The 17,969-nt window shown below is 41.8% G+C and overlaps 1 protein-coding gene across 2 annotated transcripts in view; it reads right to left on the reverse strand.

Annotated features, from left to right (window-relative positions):
- Window positions 1-17,969, reverse strand: part of TFR2 (transferrin receptor 2) — a 642,558-nt gene that overhangs the window by 311,949 nt on the left and 312,640 nt on the right. For both annotated transcript variants that reach the window (XM_044077345.1, XM_044077346.1), the window contains one exon: window positions 16,673-16,781. In XM_044077345.1, the coding sequence (XP_043933280.1) occupies window positions 16,673-16,781 (109 nt within the window). The remainder of the gene's footprint in view (window positions 1-16,672; window positions 16,782-17,969) is intronic.

Consider the following 17,969-nt stretch of genomic DNA (forward strand, 5'->3'; position numbering starts at 1 on the left):
CCCCATAATTAGCAGGAAGTGTGGGGGATGCTGCCAGAGGGTATGTGTGTGTGTGTGTGTGTGTGTGTGTGTGTGTGTGTGTGTGAGTGTGTGTACATTTATTTATCTATCTATATATATATATATATATATATATATATATATATATATATATATATATATATATATACACACAAACACACACACACACACACACACACATATATATATATATATATATATATATATATATATATATATATATATATATATATATACACACACACACACATATATATATATATATATATATATATATATACACGCACACACACATATATATATATATATATATATATATATATATATATATATATATATTTGTTGTCAATCTCCTCTTTGGTCCAGCTGGTGAATCTGGGAATCTTGAGGCAATGTTACAGCTGCCTCATGTCCATAGACAACCCTCTCCTCCTCCCAACAAATTCCAACACATGTGAGAGATGCAACCATATAGCCAAACTGCAGGCTAAGCTCTCTCAACTCAGTACTGGCGTAACCAGTCAGGAGGAGAAGGAAACCACACTCACTACAATTCCAGTCTCACATAGACCTACCACGACAGCAAACCAAACACATAAACACACAAAAACATACTCGGAGGCTCTAAATAAAAATCTGCCTAAGCAACAGAGACCTCCAAAGCAGACACCCAAGCAACCGCTACCCCAAAACAAAACACGTGCAACACATAGCTCACAAAGCCAGTGTGCCGAACAGTCACAGCCCTTAAGGCTAAACAACACACCTGATACACTTGTAATAGGTGACTCTATCGTCAGGCACACTGATGTCCCGCTCACCAGGCTGAACAAGGAGAAGGTCACGGTGAGCTGCCTGTCGGGCGCTAGGATCCGCCACATAACACAAGCACTCAGGTCACTCCAAGGCAAGTACAAATATGACTCAGTCATTGTCCATGCTGGTGTGAATGACCTGACATGTACCTCCCTGGACTACATGAAAAGAGGCATAGAGAAGCTCTCTGAGCATGTAGCCCAGGCCGGTATGACCCTGACCTTGAGTAGCATCTTACCCTCACCAAGAATGATGCCACAATATGAAAAAATATTTCTCCTTTCCTAAACTTTCCTAGCTAGTTGTTCCAGTGATCAGATTTTGCTGATCCCTGGGCTTTGTATTTGGTTTCTGTGTTCCTCCATTTTCTTGTGTGGCCAGAGGTAGTTTCTTTACTCACCAGTGGGAGTGGGGAGTGGGGAGTACTGAGCTGCTTGTTTGTCCTCAGAGGAGTGGTTAGAAGCAGCAACTAGTAATTCGTCGGCCATTTTGGGTCATTTCCTGTTTTTTCCAGCCCCCTGCTATAAAGCACGCTTTGGCAGGCTTTTCTGGCATTAGAGAACTAGGCATAGCTCCTCGTGGTCCCCTGCAGAGTTCCTAAGCCAGCAGAGAGCAGAAAAAGCAACTTTCTTGATCATAAGTATTTTTTAAACTTTTAGTTTGCATTTTTCGATCTTTTGAGCTTTTTGACTACTGTTTGTGCCTATATTACTGTTTTATTACCTTATTTTCCTGTTTTTGTGAGCTTATATTGTTGATTGCACTTGTGGGCTAAAGTATTGCTTAAAAGTAATAAACAGGCTAATACACTCAAGTGTACCAGCCTTTGATAGCAATTTAGTCGAAAACAAAGCATTTACTGCATTTTTTTCTGTCTGTTTGCAAAAAAAAACAAAAAAACAAAAAAATATTTCTCCTTTCCTAAACTTTCCTAGCTAGTTGTTCCAGTGATCAGATTTTGCTGATCCCTGGGCTTTGTATTTGGTTTCTTTGTTCCTCCATTTTCTTGTGTGGCCAGAGGTAGTTTCTTTACTCACCAGTGGGAGTGGGGAGTACTGAGCTGCTTGTTTGTCCTCAGAGGAGTGGTTAGAAGCAGCAACTAGTAATTCGTCGGCCATTTTGGGTAATTTCCTGTTTTTTCCAGCCCCCTGCTATAAAGCACCTGTTAGCGCGATTTAGCGCGATTTAGAGCGGAGCTGCTACCGTTGCACACTAGGGCAGCGCCGGTTAATCAGATTTAAACTATTAGGGCTACCTAAAGTCCACTCTACAAATTTTCCCTTAAAACTACCTTCCTCAAAGTATACTACTGTTCTATTTAGTGTATCCTACAACTATAAATTATCTCTACTTGACTCCCAAGTAGACTATTCTCTATCTGTATAGCGAAGCACTTGCTCCTACAGTACTTATCACCTCGATACAGCACTCTTGTTATAGAAAGTACCCCAAAAAGCAAATCCCATTTCTCGGTCACCCACATCCCCCAGAACCTTTTCTTAAGTTTTTCTGTCTATTCCTTCCAGCATGTCGAGGGATCAGTTGCTAATGTCCTCTCCTGCTCAGCTGGTGAACCTGGGAATATTGAGGCAATGTTACAATTGCCTCATGTGCACAGACAACCCCCTCCTCCTCCCACAAAACAGAAATACATGCGAGAGATGCAACTATACGGCCAAACTGGAGGCTGAGCTCTCTCAACATAGGACTGGCATGACCAGACAGGAGGAGAAGGTAACCACACACACTATAGACCCAGTCTCACATAATACCATCACAACCTCAAATCATACACATAAACACACAAAGACATACTCGGAGGCTCTGATCAAAAATCTACCAAAACAGCAGAGGCCACCAAAGCAGACACCCAAACAACTACCACCTCAGAACACAACACCTGCAACACATAGACCACACAGTCAGAGTGTCAAACAGTCACAGCCCTTAAGGCCAAACACAATGCCAGACACACTAGTCATTGGTGACTCCATAGTCAGACACACTGACGCCCCGCCACCAGACTGAGTAAGGAGAAGGTCACAGTAAGCTGCCTGTTGGGTGCTAGAATCCGCCACATAACGCATGCACTCAGGTCTCTCAACAGCAGGTACAAGTACGACTCAATCATTGTCCACGCTGGTGTTAACGACCTGAGACGTACCTCCTTGGACTACATGAAAAGAGACATAGAGGAGCTCTCTGATTATGTAGCCCAAGCAGGTATGACCCTGACCTTGAGCAGTATCCTACCTTCACCAAGAATGATGCCACAATACAGAGATAAGATGATCAGCTTTAACAATTGGCTTAAACTCTGGTGTCATTCAAAGGGGATCCAATGTCTGTCTGCCTGGGATGACATGCTGGACAAGCCACGCTGCTTCGCAAGGGATGGCTTGCACTTGTCACCCTTGGGATTCCGGATTTTGGCAAAGGCTCTTGCCACCCCCATAGTGCCCTTTTAGGCAAGGCTCAAATTCTAAACCTACCACCCTAGAACAAAACAAAGAAAAAAAACTAAGGGTAATGCTGCTCAATGCCAGAAGTCTCAACCTCAAGATGCACGCACTCGAGGCCCTTCTCAGTATGGAGAACATTGATGTCTGTGCTGTGACAGAAACCTGGTTCAAGGATCCTGAGAGCACCCCAGCACTATCAGGTTTTACCTCATATCATGCTCCGCCCCAAAACCCGGACAATACCAAGAAAGGAGGAGGGGTATCCATATTCATCAAGGACACCCACACCTCAAGATTGGTGGCATCGCACGATGCATCGGAAACCATCCAGGTGCAATTAACCATAGGCAAGATTGCTCTGCAATTTGTAGCATGTTACAGGCCACCCTCGCAAACTCAGGAACCTCATATGGCCTTCCTGAAAACACTGGAGGGGATAAATGTATCTCCGAACACCATCATACTAGGTGACTTCAACTACCCTAATATAGACTGGGAACACTACTCAAGCCCAAACACTCTAGCCCAAAAGTTCCTGGAATTCATAAACTCAAATGCCATGGAACAACTAGTCACCATCCCCACAAGAGGAAAAAACATTCTTGATCTCATCATCACGAACATGGGAGTACAATGTTCAACGCCGGAAGTATACCCCTCACTGGTGAGATCTGATCACAAACTAATCTCGCTGGAGGTCCTCATCCCGCCCCCACCCGAAATGAAAAAGACCACAGTAAAGAACTTCTCGAAAGCCGACTTCACACTTCTAAAGACTAGTGTGGTCTCCTTTAAGGCCCCTGAGCCGGCGGTTAACATTACTCAAACCGCTGAATCACTTACAAATGCCTTCTACCAGCACCTGCAGGGCTGCATGGATCAGGCAATCCCAAGCAAAACAAAGACTCTTTGTACCAAAGGCAAGCGTCCAGTCTGGTGGACCCCAGCCATAAACAAACTCTACAACAAAAGGAGAAAGCTACTACAAGATAGAGCAAAATCCTTAAAAGGTAAGACACCGCTGATCACTATAAGTAAAAAGCTAAGAGCTCTCATAAAATCATCCAAAGCTAATTTTGAGAAAAAAATAGCTAAGGACTCTAAAGACAACCATAAGGCATTCTTTAGCTATGTCAGAAACCTAGGAGGAAACTCCCAGATATGCTCAGAATTAGTTCAAAATGATGTGAAGATTACTGATCCTACAGACATTGCCAACATACTGGCTGACAGGTTTGGTGCAAACTTCTCCCCCCCTCCCCCCCTAAAGGAGAGATATCTATACCAAATGATTGTAGCCCCCCAAACATCTCTAACGCCCAGGTGAGAACTGCTCTCTCCAAGGCAAAGAACACAGCATCCATGGGACCTGATGGTGTCCCCGGCTGTGTGCTCCATGAACTCAACGAGGAATTAAACCCACAGTTAGGACAGCTGTTTAATCTTAGTCTCACCTCCGGATACGCACTCCAGGAGTGGCGCACAGCGACTGTGGTCCCACTCCACAAAGGCGGTGCCTCCACCGACCCTGGAAATTACCGTCTCATTAGCTTCACAAGCCTTATCTGCAAAGCCATGGAGAGGATCATAATGGATCTCATAAATAAAGACATAGGGAACTTGCAGACTTTGGATCCAACCCAGTTTGGCTTTGTCAAAGGCAGATCATGCCTTTTAAACTTGGTTGACTTTTTCAAAACAGTCACCAAGGCCATTGATGAGGGAAAGGCAGTCCATACAGCCTACCTAGACCTGGCGAAGGCTTTTGATACAATACCTCACTCGGGTATCATTGAAAAACTCATCAACTTAAATGTAAACCCATACATTACAAGATGGGTTGCAAACTGGCTGAGTGACAGAACCCACAGGGTCAGAGTTGCTGGCGCCATGTCAGACTCAAAGCCTGTCACAAGTGGGGTCCCACAGGGCTCAGTCCTGGGCCCACTCTTGTTTGGCATCTACTTTTCTGAAGTACAAGCAAACACAGGAGGGTTATGGCTGACAAAGTTTGCAGATGACTGCAAACTGGGCCGTGGTTGAAAACACATCCAACACAGATATCCTTCAGAAGGGTCTCACAGAAACGGATAACTGGTGCCAGAGCCATGGCCTAAAGTTAAATGCCAAGAAATGCATAGTCATACCCTTCGGGAAAAATAAGGTTACCCCTAGCTACCATATAGGTGGCAATCCCCTGAACACAGAAGAAGTTATTAGGGACCTGGGAACCCAGGTTGACAGTAGCCTTTCATTCGACACTCATATTGCTAAAGTAGTTAGGAAGACCTTCTACATTGCCCACCTTATCATGAAGGGATTCACATCTAGATCAAGGGAAGTCATAGTCTCCCTATACTCATCACTCATCAGACCAATGATCGAGTACAATGCCCAATTCGGAATGTATCTGACCCGACACTTGCAGCAGCTGGAGAGGCCACAAAAGTTCCTCACCAAAAGAATAAAGGGTCTCAAAAATCTGTCTTATGCTGCCCGACTGAAAGAACTCCAGTTATATTCAGTTGCTTACCGCTTGCTCAGAGGTGACCTATGCCTGACATACAAGGCCATGTCAAACCCAGATTTGATGAACATGCTTCATCTCAAAAATCTAGATCCCTCAGAGCCACAAGGGCGGGAGACTTAAACCTCGACACGGTTATTAATAGGACGTGCTGGAGGGATAGATTCATCACCCAAAGACTCCCTATGCTGTGGAACAAAATCCTGGTTTATGTGAGGCAGAGCACCTCGCTGGCCTTGTTCAAGAGGAATCTTGACCAATGGATGGGAGATCGCAGATACACCCCAGGGGTTACCTCAGTGTCACTGCTCGACAGAGGCACAGCAAAATAATGGGCATAGTTTCTCCAAACTAAAGGGGTGGCGTAAGCCACAAAACTATGGGCTAGGCTTATAAATGCCCTCGGGCAGATAGCCAAGTATGAACCTATGAACCTATGAACCTATGAAGACAAGATGATCAATTTCAACAATTGGCTTAAGTATTGGTGTCATTCAAAGGGGATCCAATGCCTGTCAGCCTGGGATGACATGCTCGACAAGCCACGATGCTTTGCTAGGGACGGCTTGCACCTGTCACCCCTGGGCTTTCGGATATTGGCAAAGGCTCTTGCCACCCCCATAGTGCCTTTTTTAGGCAAGGCTCATAAGACAAACCCACCTCCATAGGTATCACAAGGGATAAGAAACTAAGAGTAATGCTACTCAACGCCAGAAGTCTAAACCTCAAGATGCACGCACTCAAAACTCTCCTTAGCATGGAGAACATCGATATCTGTGCAATAACAGAAACCTGGTTCAAGGCTCCCGAGAGCACCCCAGCACTACCAGCTGCTGACGATATTTAGGTAAACTGTGTTTCTGAATACCTGGTATGCATAACGATATCCCTTAGTCTGCGCCTTTTTAGCTGCTGACGATATTTAGGTAGCCTGTTTTACTGAATATACATTGCAAAGCATTCTAATTCTTTTCAGTCCATATATGTTTAATAGCCTGGTTTAACTGTGTGAATATATGTTTAATAGCATGGTTTAACTGTGTGAATATACTTTTATAGGTGTTTAAGCTCAGCCCCCTTCCTGCTTTACTTGAGTCTAGGCACATATTTGTAACATTTGTCCATAACCACGCTGGCTCATACTTATGGTGTAATAATCTCATTGTGAATGCATATTCATACTACTGCTATAACACTCTTAATACTAGGTATATTACTGTTTAGTATTGTTTAATTTGATTAAGCTGATACTGTTTCTGCTAGCAAATATTATACTACATTTTTGTCTTACTATCTTCCTCTTTCTTCTCTTGCTATTACAGTAGTATCACTAAGTGGACCCCACAAAACTACACCTCCACCTCAGCCCTCCAGGAAGACCTGAACCTCTGGCTAGTGAAAAACTACTCTCAAAACCTGGTTTAGCCTTCCAACAAACTGTGGAAGTATGTCTTTGATAAAGGTTTAAATACAAACTTTAACCAGTGTACCCTACTCCAGCTACCTGCCCAGGACTGCCAGCAGCCAATATCACCGGTCCCTATCACCTTTCCAACCTAGACCCTCTTCCATCAGTCTCCTCTCACCATTTTATATACCTTCTCTCTTTTAGCTGTACTCCTACTGCTTGATTTCTACCACATTTACCCCATTCCCACCTGAATAACTCTGGTAATTCTCCTCTGGCCACTAGGTGGCATACTTACTACTATCTGGTTTTCTCCCTCTTGTCTTCTTTCCTAACTCCCCCAAATCGTTCTTTTCCTTTTATGTCTACCCTCTATACTTTCTTTTCCATCCTGGTCCTGCCCATCACCCCACTGTTTAACTCCTTTAACCCATATTTTTACATCACCATAGCTTTACCTTAACTTATTCTTTTCTACACTTATACTTAGGCTACTTTTTATAAGGTTACACTACATATACATACAGACCTAGTTCAAACCTACCTGCTGCTTCCACACTTCACTGATTGTTTCTTGTCTGTACCACACAAAATTAATTTCTTGTGTCTTCCCACTCCGTTCGCCCTCCGGGCTCACTCCGCCCTCCTGCCCCCAAATCCCACCCGCCCCTAGCACCTCTACATTTATCCCCCACAAAGACACACCCCTCTTACTACACAACCAATCACACAGTAGACCCACCCACCCTCTTACTTCACAACCAATCACTATCTAGTCCCATCTAACCCACTTTTACCATCTTCAAATTGTTTCCCTCTAAGACACACCCCTCATTTATCACAATCAATCATATTATACACTTCATCTACACCCCCTTCTATATAGCTGTTTCCTTTCCCAATCCCTGACCAACCTTTCACTTACTAAATTTCTAACATCCCTGCACAGGCCTTCTTAACATGCCTAATTATACTCAACATCTCCTTTTAATAACTCTCCTTACTACTCTAACCTCTACCTATCTTTTAACCTTCTATGAACTACCCCTACCTCTTACTCTTATAATCCCAAACAGACATACCCAAACATCTCCATCAGCCTTATCTAAAAACTATCTCAATACCATCCACACAACCTCCTTTCTTCAACCTAAATACCACCGCCTTTCTCACATAAAATACCTTATCTACCACCTTAAAAAATTTCCTTACTACTACTGTAAACCCCCTCAACTCTTCAACACTACAATATCTTGCTCATTAATAGATGGAGATATTCACCCAAACCCTGGTCCAAACCCCTCCCCAATTCCCTCTAAATGCCACCCACTTAATAGAAATAGTACACCATCTACTAAACCCCCCAAAACACTATCTATTGCCCAACTAAACATACAAAGCATTTGTAATAAAATAGCACAAATTCATGCCCTACTAGAAGTTCAACAATTTGATATTCTCTGTCTAACAGAAACATGGCTTAAACCTATAATTAATGACAATGAAATTATTCCTCCAGGCTACAACATCCTAAGACAGGACCGCTTAAACAAAAAAGGTGGTGGGGTTGCTATTCTCTATAGAACAGGACTGCAGATTAGTAGAACAAATCATAACCTCTCACTTGACACTACTATTGAAATAATTATTACAAAACTGCAACTCAACCAACAAAAAACATTAAATATTGCCTGTACCTATCTTCCCCCAGGAAAGAATCCAGCCATATTAGAAGACCTTCTACACTGGCTCTCACTAAATCACCCTCAAGAGACAATACTCTTAGGGGATTTTAACATTGACTGGAACTTATGTAAACAGACTAATCCATCTACCCTTATCAACCTGCATGGTTTCTCTCAAATAATCAACCTCCCAACTAGAATAAATAAACTTAATAACAAAGAAAGTATACTTGACTGGATTTTAACAAATAGTCCTCAGCAAAAATATACAACAGGGACTCTCCCAGATGACCTCAGTGATCACTCCCTCACTTATATTATTAGGCAAAAAAACAACACTACTGTCCCTATTCAAGTCAGATCATTCCGTAGTAAGAAATACTTTGACCTCAACCAGTTTCAAAATGAACTCATGCAAGTAAACTGGACACCTCTTAAATCTCTCCCAATAGACGAAGCAGTTAGTCACTTTAATAATACTTTTCTCACTATCCTGGAACACCATGCCCCAATGCGCTCTATGCGTGTCAAATCTAAAACAGCCCAATGGCTCTCAAATAACACTAAGAAACTTATCTTAAATAGGAACAAGGTCTGGGCTAAATGGCGAACTACAAAAAGCCTAACTGATAATGTCACTTTTAGACAACAGAGAAATATGACAAAGAAAGCCATCATACAAGATAAAAAGAATTTTTATACCCAGCTTCAGCAATCTTCACCCCACCAACCACATATACTTTGGTCCTCTATCAATAAACTATTATCCCCGGGTAAAGTTGCCACACCAAACCCTTCTGGCTCTGACCCCAACTCCCCCTTGCAAACAGCCAATGCCTTCAACACTTTCTTCACTTCAGCCATACTAAACCTAGCTAATCAACAAAATCCTGATACCTCCAAACTATTTACACCTAGCTCTATCCCCCCCCCATTTCACCTTCAACCCATTCCTACCTCTCAAATACTGTCCTTACTTTATAAACTAAAACCTACAACCCCTCTGCTGACCAATTACCAGCTGAATACCTCCAACTAGGTGCAAAAGCCTTAGCATACCCCATCTCTATACTCATTAATAGGACAATAAAAGAAAGTACAATTCCATCAGTCTGGAAAATCTCTTATATTATCCCTCTTTTTAAAGGAGGTGACTCTACTGAGTATTCTAACTACCGCCCAATTGCACTACTATCTCCACTTGGAAAAATAATGGAGAAGTGTGTCCACAAACAGTTACTAAATCACCTACTAGACCACAAACTCCTGGCTAATTGCCAACATGGGTTTCGACCATACCATAGTACTAGTACAGCCTTACTATCCTTCATTGACTCAATTAACAAAACCGTAACAATAATACTCCTTCTTCAGCATTCTTCGAGACCTGTCCAAAGCCTTTGACATGGTAAATCACCAGCTTCTTCTCCATCGTTTAAAATCTTTTTCTCTAGATAATCTTGCCTTATGCTGGTTCACATCTTACCTAGACAACCGCAAACAAGCAGTTCTATGGGACAACCAACTCTCTGATCTCCTCCCCACCACTATAGGAGTCCCTCAGGGCTCTATTTTAGGCCCACTCTTATTTTCCATTTTCATTAATGAACTTTATCTAGCTACTCCACAATCAACTTGTATTCAATATGCAGATGATACTACCATCATTTGTGCAGCCTCTACACAGTCAGAACTTCACTCTCTTACACAAAAAACCTTCTCAACTATAGAACAATGGTTCTCTAATCATTGCCTTCTCCTTAACCCCAAGAAAACCAAACTCTTGCTTTTTTCACCCACCCATTTGTCTACCTCTATCCATTTTACGCTAATATCTGATGATGGAACCATTATCTCTCCTGACCAAACAACAAAACTCTTGGGTATCACTATTGACAATCAATTAAAATTTGACAATCATATTAATCTTACAATAAAATCGACCAACAGAAAACTAGGCTCTCTCTATAGAATCAAATCTTTTCTTACTCCTGAAGCCAAAACTACCATAGCCAGAACTCACTTAATCTCAACCCTTTTATATGCTTCCTCCATATACACAAATCTCTCTAAACATAATCTTAGCAAACTTACCTCTTCATATAATAATATTGCCAGATTTGCAACTGCCTCTCCATATAGAACTCATCATTGTTTAAATCTCAAAAGCTTGGCTGGATGGAACTACCACACCTCATACAATACTATCAACTCACTATTGCCCATAATGCCCTACATCACCCTGAAAACACCCCAATACTCTCCACCCTCATAACACCCTATAACAATCTGAGGCATCTACGCTCCACCAACAAAATACTGGTCCAAACATCCCGATCCAAAAACTCAGCAGGTGACTCCACATTTTCCAACTCAGTTGGCAAAATATGGAACAAGTTACCACAGGAACTTACATCCCTAACATCACTCTCCCAATTTCAAACTAAACTAAAATCCTTCCTAAATATGCATTGGCTATGCTCTTGTCATAACCCAGGTTAGCTCTCTCTTTTGCATCATTATCCAACTCCTTAACACCCATTCTCTTTCTTCTCTTCTCCATACTCTTTTGAAGTATTTAATATTCTTATCCTTTCTTTCTCTTCTCCATCCAAGGTTTTTGATTTTACTCAAAAGTTAATACAACGTGTTTAAAAGTTATTACATATGTTTTTTCTCTGTATTTTTGTAGATTATGTATATCTTGACATTGTTTAGTAGTTTGTAGAGGAGCTTTTCTCCCCGGGCCTCCACTGAAAATGGACATATATCCAGTTGGACTAGCCCGGTAAACAAATGTAAAATAAAATAAAAAATAAAAAGGTTATACCTCATACCATGCTTTTTGGCTCCAAAACTTGGACCGAACCACAAAAGGAGGGGGAGTATCAATATTCATCAAAGATACCCACACCTACAGGTTGGTGGCACAGCACGAAGCATCAGAGGCTATCCATGTGCATCTAACAGTGGGTAAAACTGCCTTCCAGTTTATAGCCTGCTACAGACCACCCTGCCAAACCCAGGAACCCCACTCGGCCTTCCTGAGAACACTGGAAAATATGAAGGTCTCTCCAAACACCATTATATTGGGCAACTTCAACTACCCAAACATAGACTGGGAGCATTACTCTAGCTCCAACACCCTAGCCCAAAGGTTCCTAGAATTTATAAACTCAAATGCTATGGAACAACTTGTTACCACTCCCACAAGAGGGGAAAACATACTGGACCTGATCATCACCAACATGGGGGCTCTATGCTCCAGACCAGAAGTGTATCCCTCACTGGTAAGATCAGACCATAAACTAATCTCACTGGATATTCACATCCTGACCCCACCCCCTGCCCAGAAAACCACAGTGAAAAACTTCTCTAAAGCAAATTTCACACTCCTCAAAACCGAGGTGGAATCCTTCAAAGCCCCCGGGCCTGTGGAAAATATGGCCCAGACCGCAGAATCCTTTATAAACGCATTCTATGAACAGCTTCAGGAATGCATGGATCATGCAATCCCAAATAAAACCAAGACCCAATCCTCCAAAGGCAGGCGTCCTGTCTGGTGGACCCCAGCCATAAACAAACTATACAATAGAAGGAGGAAGCTACTACATGATAGAGCAAAATCCCAAAAAGGGAAGGCATCTCTGATCAGTATTAGCAAAAAACTACGGGCACTCATAAAATCGTCTAAGGCCAGCTTCGAGAGAAAAATTGCACAGGACACTAAGGATAATCACAAGGCTTTCTTTAGTTATGTTAGGAACCTGGGTGGGAATTCCCAGATATGCTCAGAATTAGTCCAAAATGAAAAAAATACACCGAACCCACAGACATTGCCAACATCCTAGCTGACAGGTTCAGTGCAAACTTCTCCCCCCTCCTCCACCAAAAGGGCAAATATCTATCCCAGCAGAGTGCTGCCCCCTGACATCTCAGATGCTCAGGTGAGAGCCGCCCTCTCCAAAGCAAAAAACACAGCATCAATGGGACCAGACGGTGTCCTGGGCTGCGTCCTACATGAACTCCAAGAAGAGCTAAACCCAAACATAAAACTACTGTTCAATCTCAGCCTTACTACAGGATATGTACCCAAAGAGTGGCGTACAGCAACAGTGGTCCCTCTCCACAAAGGTGGTGCCTCAACGGATCCTGGAAACTATCGCCCCATAAGCCTGACTAGCTTGGTCTGCAAAGCTATGGAAAGGATCATCATGGACCTCATAAATAAAGATATTGGGGACCTACAGACACTGGATCCTACCTAGTTCGGCTTTGTTAAGGGCAGATCCTGCCTCTTAAACCTGGTTGATTTCTTTGAAACAGTCACCAAGGCCATTGATGAGGGGAAGATGGTCCACACAGCCTACCTGGACCTCGCAAAAGCCTTCGATACAATACCCCACTTGGGCATTATAGATAAGCTCACCAGCTTAAATATAAACCCCTATGTCACTAGATGGGTTGCAAACTGGCTCAAGGACAGAACCCACATAGGGCCTCATAGAAACAGACAACTGGTGCCAGAGCCATGGCCTCAAGCTAAACACCAAAAAGTGTATAGTCATCCCCTTTGGCAAAAACAAAGTGCCCACAAATTACCACATAGGTGGTAATCCATTAAGTACGGAAGAAGTAATTAGGAACCTGGGGACCCAAGTTGATAGCAATCTCTCATTTGAAAACCATGTGGCCAAAGTGGTTAGAAAAACATTTTATATAGCCCACCTAATCATGAAGGGATTCACATCTAGATCAGGGGAGGTCATCGTGCCTCTTTACTTATCCCTCATCAGGCCCATAATTGAGTACAATGTCCCTTTTGGGATGTACGTTACCAGACAACTGCAGCAACTGGAAAGACCCCAAAAGTACCTCACCAAGAGGATCAAAGGGCTCAAACAGATACCATATGCTGCCGGTTAAAGAAACCCCAGCTCTACTCAGTGGCATACTGCCTGCTCAGAGGCGATCTGTGCCTGACTTATAAAGCCATGTCCAACCCAGAATTAATGGACATGCTGCACCTCAGAAAATCCAAATCCCATCGAGCTACGCGCTCGAGAGACTTGAACCTCAGCACTGAAATAAATAGGACATGCTGGAGGGACAGATTCATAACCCAGAGGCTCCCTTCACTCTGGAATAAAATCCCAGTCCAGGTTAGGCAGAGTCCCTCATTGACTCTCTTCAAGAGGAATCTTGATGAGTGGATGGGAGATCGTAGGTTTTCCCTGGGTATCACCTCTGTGTTGTCACTGTTAGACAGAGGCACAGTATACTAACCTCGAAAAAGGGCATAGCAAAATTCATTTAAAATGGGTGGCGAAAGCCAAACACACTCTGGTTAGGCTTATAAATGCCCTAGGGCAGATAACCTAGTATAAACCTATGAACCTAAATGTGGTTTCAACCAATCAGTTTCAGAGTTATGAGATAAAAAATGCCATTCAACTAAATCAAGGAATCCCGCACAAATGCATCTTTAATCATGTAGATAAGCTTGATGTTACATTATACCATCTTCATTTCTTGTCATTACTTCAAAATCATCAGTCACTTGAATATCTTTCCCACGGCAAGTAATTCAGTGGCCACCTTTGCCTTATTTTCCAAGGGCCAGTACATGTAAAATATACTTATTGTTGTTTTGATGGAAGTTAATAGTTTATGCTGTTAGCAGTAACATAGAAAATTTTGCAGTCCCCAGCCATATTTGTAAACAAGTGTGCCAGGAATGGCCAAGTAACCCATAAAAGGATTTTATTTCATTTAACATGTGTTTTGTTTGGGGGCAACACATGGTATTGATAGTTGTGACATTATGGCAAATATAGTAAAGTTACAAGAAAAACCTTGGAAGCACTTATAATAGAGAAGCTGGAAAATGGAAAATATTGAAACTAAAAGAAAAGGAAGAGCAAGTAAATCTATAAGTAACAAAATCTCGTACACAACTTGGAAAACAGATAGTTATGAGGACTAAACCTTTTCTTTAATTATGCACTTTTGAAAGCTCCAAACACACCCAAAAAAAAAAAAACCTCAGGAAGTGACATAAAACAGAAGAAAAAATCTCATTATCCCGCATAGCTAGAAGCCATTAAGGAATTTCTGAGCTTCAAGAAATTGTAAATATTCTTTCTGTGTCCAAGATAACCCAAGATCAATTAGCAGCTCAGAGTTGGGCAGTGAGAATGGGAGTGAGCGGCCACTGCAGGCTCACCTATGCTGGGGGAGGGAAACAGCTCTGATCTGTCACATGGCTGGTGTCTACTGGGTGTTCTGGGCATTGTACCCTCTAATATCAGACCTACAGAGCACACATTACAGCAGTATTTACACTGAGTACAGCTAGTATGTTGGGGAAGTGAGTATGTCAACCCAGAAGCTGGACAGTGATAGTGGAGCTCTGGAGTGCAGCCAGTGAGGTTAGGAGGTCTGTTGGTAGGTCTGATGCGGAATGAATCAACTTTGACTCTCACTTCAAGGAGAGGATGGGCCAGTCCTTCAGTTTGTCCAAGGGAAGCTAGTGAGCTCCTTGGGCCCAGTATATTCAGGATACAAGTTGGGCTTGGTGAGCTCACTCCTGGGGCCTGGCCAGATCCCGCAGATATTCAGTTGTGCAAGATTGCAGTACTGGATCCCTTAGGAGGAATGAATGGGCCAGCCAGGCACTGATAAAGACTGCAATTTAACTAAATTGTCATTCACAGTTTGCAGCTTTGCAACTGAAAATCAGATTAAAATGATAGGATCCCCAGCTGAGATTCTGCTGAGGTGTTTTACTGCAGTGAGAATTCTCATGGAAGACAGGACATACATGTGAAGAGTTCATCACAACATTTTAATGAGAAATTGATACTCAAGAGAGAGAAAGAGGGTCCCAGGCCAATATACATGGCCTTCTCACAGCTTCTTCCTTTACAGTTCCCTTCATTTAGCTTTTCTGTAATAAGTTGTACATCTTTACGTGCCTTCAGTGTTGAAGTTGATTTATGTTGCTCTGTTTTATGTCTGAATAAATTACATGCAGATGGAAATGAAAATCTCTGGAGGGTAATTTGGCCAAATAGACTGTTTCATGCTCTAGCTGGAGGCAGCAGTTCAGATGACGCATCATCCCAGCCAGTGGGGTGGAAGAGGAGTATGACATTCAAACGTTCAAGCTGCATAATTCTGTCTCTTGAGAGCATAATGCCCTGGTGAAACTATACAAAACAGTACTCTTTGCCTACACACTATGTGAAGCTCAAGTCCAGCTACCACATCAAAACTCCCAAGTCACTCCTGAAAGCATGTATTTGTGCCAGTAAGACTCATCCCATTAACAAGAGCATATTCCATTTACACTATCATGTATATTCCACTTAACACTATGGTACATATTCCAATTACAGTGTTGTGTATATCCCATTTGCACTGTCGTGTATATTACACGTACACTATGGGGCATATTCTCCTTACACTATGGTGTCATCTTGCTGCTCTGCTGCTTAAATCTATCAAATGACAGTACAGCAGAAGGAGATGCAACGGTCACATTCCAGCTAGGGAAAATGTGATGTTACCTCTTAGATTGTTCGGTCATCATTCTGCATACTGCACTATCCAAACATTATGAAGTATAACTTTAAGTATCACAATGACTGCCATTTCCCCTCTCTTTATACAATATCAGGTAAATACAACCTTTTTTCAACTATCATCAGAGTTCAGTAGGTTATGACAAAAGGGTCATGTGGGACCTTACCGTTACACTGCCAGTGCCACTATAAGCACAATAGGCCTCAGCATCCTCCATCAAAGTGTCCTGCTTTCCAGTTGTGGCATCAATGGACTGAAGTCTGTTTGGATTACCCCTGGCATTAAAGAAAAAAAATGACATTCAATAAATGTAAACCCAGTAAATGTAAATTGACTTCATATAATGCATTGTGTACCTAAATGCATTTTAACAACACTGAGTATAATTTAAAAGTATTCAGACTCAATGGTTTGCTAAAATTATTCTAAGAAACTGCTTGCTACATTTTGGGAATTCCAGGCCATAAAAAATTGTTTTAGTTATGTATTATACAATGCCCTGAAAAAGTGCCAAGTTGTTGACTCTGTGGACAATGACGTGCTGTATTAGCTGCATATTCATTTTATATTTAACTTGCAACCTAGCCCATTTTGTAAAGGAATAGTAGACTTAGTGATGAAGATGGGATATTCACTAAACAACAAAATAAAAAATAAAAATAAAAAAAAACACAGAGAAAGTGAAGAACACCAACTGCAGAAGCATAAAATCCAAAATTGTTTAATACTCTAGCGCCTCGGCTAGCAAGCCTTTCACAGAGTTAACATCACAGTAGACAGGCTACACCTGAATAACAAATATCACTTCATTAATCAATTAATAAAACAATTAAACACAAACTAATAATTAACACTTAATGCCGAAAAGCCTAGATAATAGATTTATTGATGATTTAATTTTTTATTTAAGGGTGGTACATGGCTAGTGGATTCTTTTGTATCTTCTCTCCAGGAAAACTGTTTTGGCTTACAATGTGATGGTGTACAAAAAGGCACTTCTGTTGTTTTTTTTTTTAGATTTGGAACTAAATATTGTTGACGATGTGATTATTACAAAGACTCACAAAAAGTTTGATGATGGTACTCATTTTTCAGATAGTAACAGCTGATGTTTTTCAGCCTTACCTGTCAACTGTAAAGACTTTTGCAGAATGTCCAGATTTTTGTCCAATATTTCTGGTCCATTACTAAAAAAGGGGAAGTTTTCTGGCAAATTAGTGGCGAATCCTTAAGTGATGGAAATTTGACTTTCCGACTTCATGCCCATCATTAACGTCTTGCTAATACAGAACTCTAGCAACTTACTAAGCTTGTAAGAGCAATACTTTAAAAAGCTCCCTGTTTTTTTATATGGCTTTGTCTGCATTTCTTGCTCTAAGAAGTTGATAGGTATGCTTTCAACCCTGATGTCAGACGCTAAATTAAAGCTGGCACTCGTTTCCCTTTGCCGCTACTTTACTTTC

Source organism: Protopterus annectens, chromosome 7.part0, assembly GCF_019279795.1.
Source record: "Protopterus annectens isolate FY-2018-M chromosome 7.part0, PAN1.0, whole genome shotgun sequence".
NCBI classification, from domain to species: domain Eukaryota; kingdom Metazoa; phylum Chordata; order Ceratodontiformes; family Protopteridae; genus Protopterus; species Protopterus annectens.